Below are 3,024 nucleotides of genomic sequence, written 5' to 3' on the forward strand. Positions count from 1 at the left end.
TCTCACCACAGCACCTCATGTTATTTCTCCCCCATGGAATAATTTGACCAACAGAGTACATAGAAACATGGACGTATGTCATTTCTCTGGTTCCTCCCACATCGCAAGAATATGATTCTTTGAGTACAACAGTGGATGCAAAAAAGCAGTTTAAACTAAGGCAATGAGACTCAAGTGAGCAGAGAATGGGTTTTATTTTTACCTGTCTTTACATGGCCTGATCAGAAGTTGCACATCTTATTTAATTTTTGTGATGGTGATGATGGTAAAAGAGAAGAAAACTTAGTGTTTTCTAGGTTCCCAAATAATTCATAATGCAGACTGTTCCACTGAAAAAAGGAACTGAGAGAAGAGCTAACCCTTGAGGAGTTGACAGCCGCGTTTCACTCCATCTCGAAGGGCCTCTTTGACTTTGTCATTGCGGAGAGTGAAGATGAAAGGGTTCAGCAAAGGAGTTAACACAGAAATCAACAGGGAGACTATCTTATTGTACTCAGTGGCCTGCGTTTGTTTGGGTTTCATGTAGAGGAACAAGCAGCTGCCATAGCCGATGACAACAAAGGTGAAGTGGGAGGCACACGTAGAGAAGGCTTTCCTGCGGCCAGAGGCAGTGGGGATCTTGAGGATGGTAGAGATGATGTAGGTGTAGGAGACAATTGTTGGGGCCAGAGAACCAATGATAATGAAAACAGCCATTAAAAACAGAACAAACTCTGTGAAAAGAGTGTCATCACAGGACAGCTTGAGCAACTGACCTCGGTCACAGAAAAAATGGTCTAAGACGTTTGATTTGCAGAAGGTAAACTGAAATGTGGCATAGACTGGCCAGATTTCGGAAAGGAACCCAAACACCCATGACCCAGTCACCACCGAGATGCAGGTGTGGCTGTTCATAATGGTATTGTACCTCAAAGGGTTACAGACAGCCATGTAACGGTCCACAGCCATTGCTCCCACCAATGCAAACTCTGTGGTCCCCAGAGCAAGGTACAGAAAGAGCTGGGAGACACATGCAGTCAGAGAGATTGTCTGCATTCCAGGGAGCAGCAACCCCCAGAGCATCGCAGGGACGATAAGGGACGTGATCATGATCTCCAAGGCAGAGAGATGACCCAGGAAGAAATACATGGGGGACTGCAGACGTTTATCAACACAGACAATCACAATGATGACCATGTTGCCGATTATTGTCACTGAGTAGAAGAGAAAGAATACAGCAAAAAGAACATGGTGTAGTTCTTGGGACCCTGAGAACCCTAAAAGGTAGAATTCAGTGACACTTGAGTGATTACTCATCATTCAGTCCTTGTTTCTGCTCCTTGGGAAACCTAGAGATCAAAAGAAAAGAAATGCTGCTCCACTTGGTCCTTCTCTTAAGAGAGAAGGAGCACAGATTAGGATGAGGAACTATTTCCACTCTGGTGACCAGGTGAGGGGCCCCTACTAGGATGCTCTGTACAAAGTCAAACCTAAACGTTGTCACCTCACATCCAACTACAAGCTCACCGCCTGGAATGGATGAAGATACCATCATCTCTATGCTGCGAACAAAACCTCCCTTGGCTTTTTCCCCCCAACTAGCTGTGCTTTCTCATAGGGAACAAAGGTGAAGGCTTAAAAGAAGCCAGTTTTGATGCTGTGTCAGCCCCTTGGATCTGGGGGTTGTTCTTTTCTCTTAGGCTCATTGCGTCAGATGACACAGTAGCATTTAAGAAGATGTTCAAAGGACTGAAATTTACCCTATGCTTCATCCTGATTGGTACTACAGAGACCCACCTTGGGGTCAGCAGAAGAAAGGCAAGGGGGTCTAAGAGCATTACCTGGTTTCTCCAGATTTAAAAATTTCCCTATTCCCATTAGTGCTCCAAATGGAAACTCTTTGAGCCTGGGATAAATTTCTAGGTAGATTCATTTCTATTTAACTCTATTTTGCACAAAGTCTGGGAAGGAAAGAAAGATGGTGCCCAGCATTGACAAGTTTAGATCCAAGGCTCTCAGACACTCTGCATGCCTGAATCTCTACCACTTCATCCATCCCGCCACACTAACATCATCTCATCAGGGGACTCTTTCCAATTACCCTCCCTCACATTGGAAAGACATGGTGTTCTTAGACTTCAGTTTTCTTTCTATTATTACCTGATATTATTATTACCTGATATTATTTTTGTATTTAATTGTTTATCCCAACCTTACTTGAATGTGAAATAAATGAAGCAGTGTACAAAACAAATATCCCTGCACTGTGGAGCTTATATCCAAGGGGGCAATGGAGATTATTCCAGACACAAAACAAAGAAGGGAAATATTTAAGATGTTAGTTTACTAACCATGCCATAGAAAAATAAAGCAAGAAACAGGGACAAGAAATTTAATTTTATTTATTCATAGTCCATGTATGATGTTAGATATAAACCCATGAGAGCAAAGATGCATCTTCTATATATTATACACAATCATATACAGAAAAATATATTATATGCAAGCTATTCTTGAGACAAGTAGTGGTGAAAATATGACAGTTTCTGGCAGAGGATGGACGTATAAACGTTTAATATATGGTTTAAAAGTACAAGGTCCTGGCCAAGGCTCATAAGCCATGTCCCCTCCATCCTATTATTCTTGGTCTGCTTTCCTTCTTCTTGTTACCATTTTTCCTTCCTCTCTCCCCTTCCTGAGACCTCCCCAATATCTCTGTAAATCTTTCACTGATGGGAATCCAGGCTTCAGGGACAGAACTACTTGGTGATCTCTGTGGTCTGCTTCTCCCCCTTTTGGGGTAACCATCACTAGATAAACATGAGAGAGGAGCCTGCTGACTGATGTCAGGGAGCTGCGCCTGCACGAGCACCGGGTCAGAGAAGAGCTGCCTCTGCTCTCTGCTCTGCAGCTGCTCCCTGGCCCAGACTCCAGACTCTCGGCGTCCTCCTCTAGAAGGCAGCCAAGCCAGAACTCCCCATCCTCATCCTCTCCAACACTTTCCTCTGTATGGGGGAACCCTGAGAAGACACTCACCTCAATGCA

At 43.8% G+C, this 3,024-nt stretch overlaps 1 protein-coding gene across 1 annotated transcript; it reads right to left on the reverse strand.

The window, feature by feature from the left end:
- Positions 1–354: 354 nt before the first annotated feature.
- LOC133246930 (olfactory receptor 9A4-like) lies at positions 355–1,299 on the reverse strand. The gene has a single exon (XM_061415474.1). It carries the CDS (start codon positions 1,297–1,299, stop codon positions 355–357), a length of 945 nt encoding a protein of 314 aa, XP_061271458.1.
- Positions 1,300–3,024: the final 1,725 nt, after the last annotated feature.

Source organism: Bos javanicus, chromosome 4 (assembly GCF_032452875.1).
Source record: "Bos javanicus breed banteng chromosome 4, ARS-OSU_banteng_1.0, whole genome shotgun sequence".
Classification (NCBI taxonomy): Eukaryota; Metazoa; Chordata; class Mammalia; order Artiodactyla; family Bovidae; genus Bos; species Bos javanicus.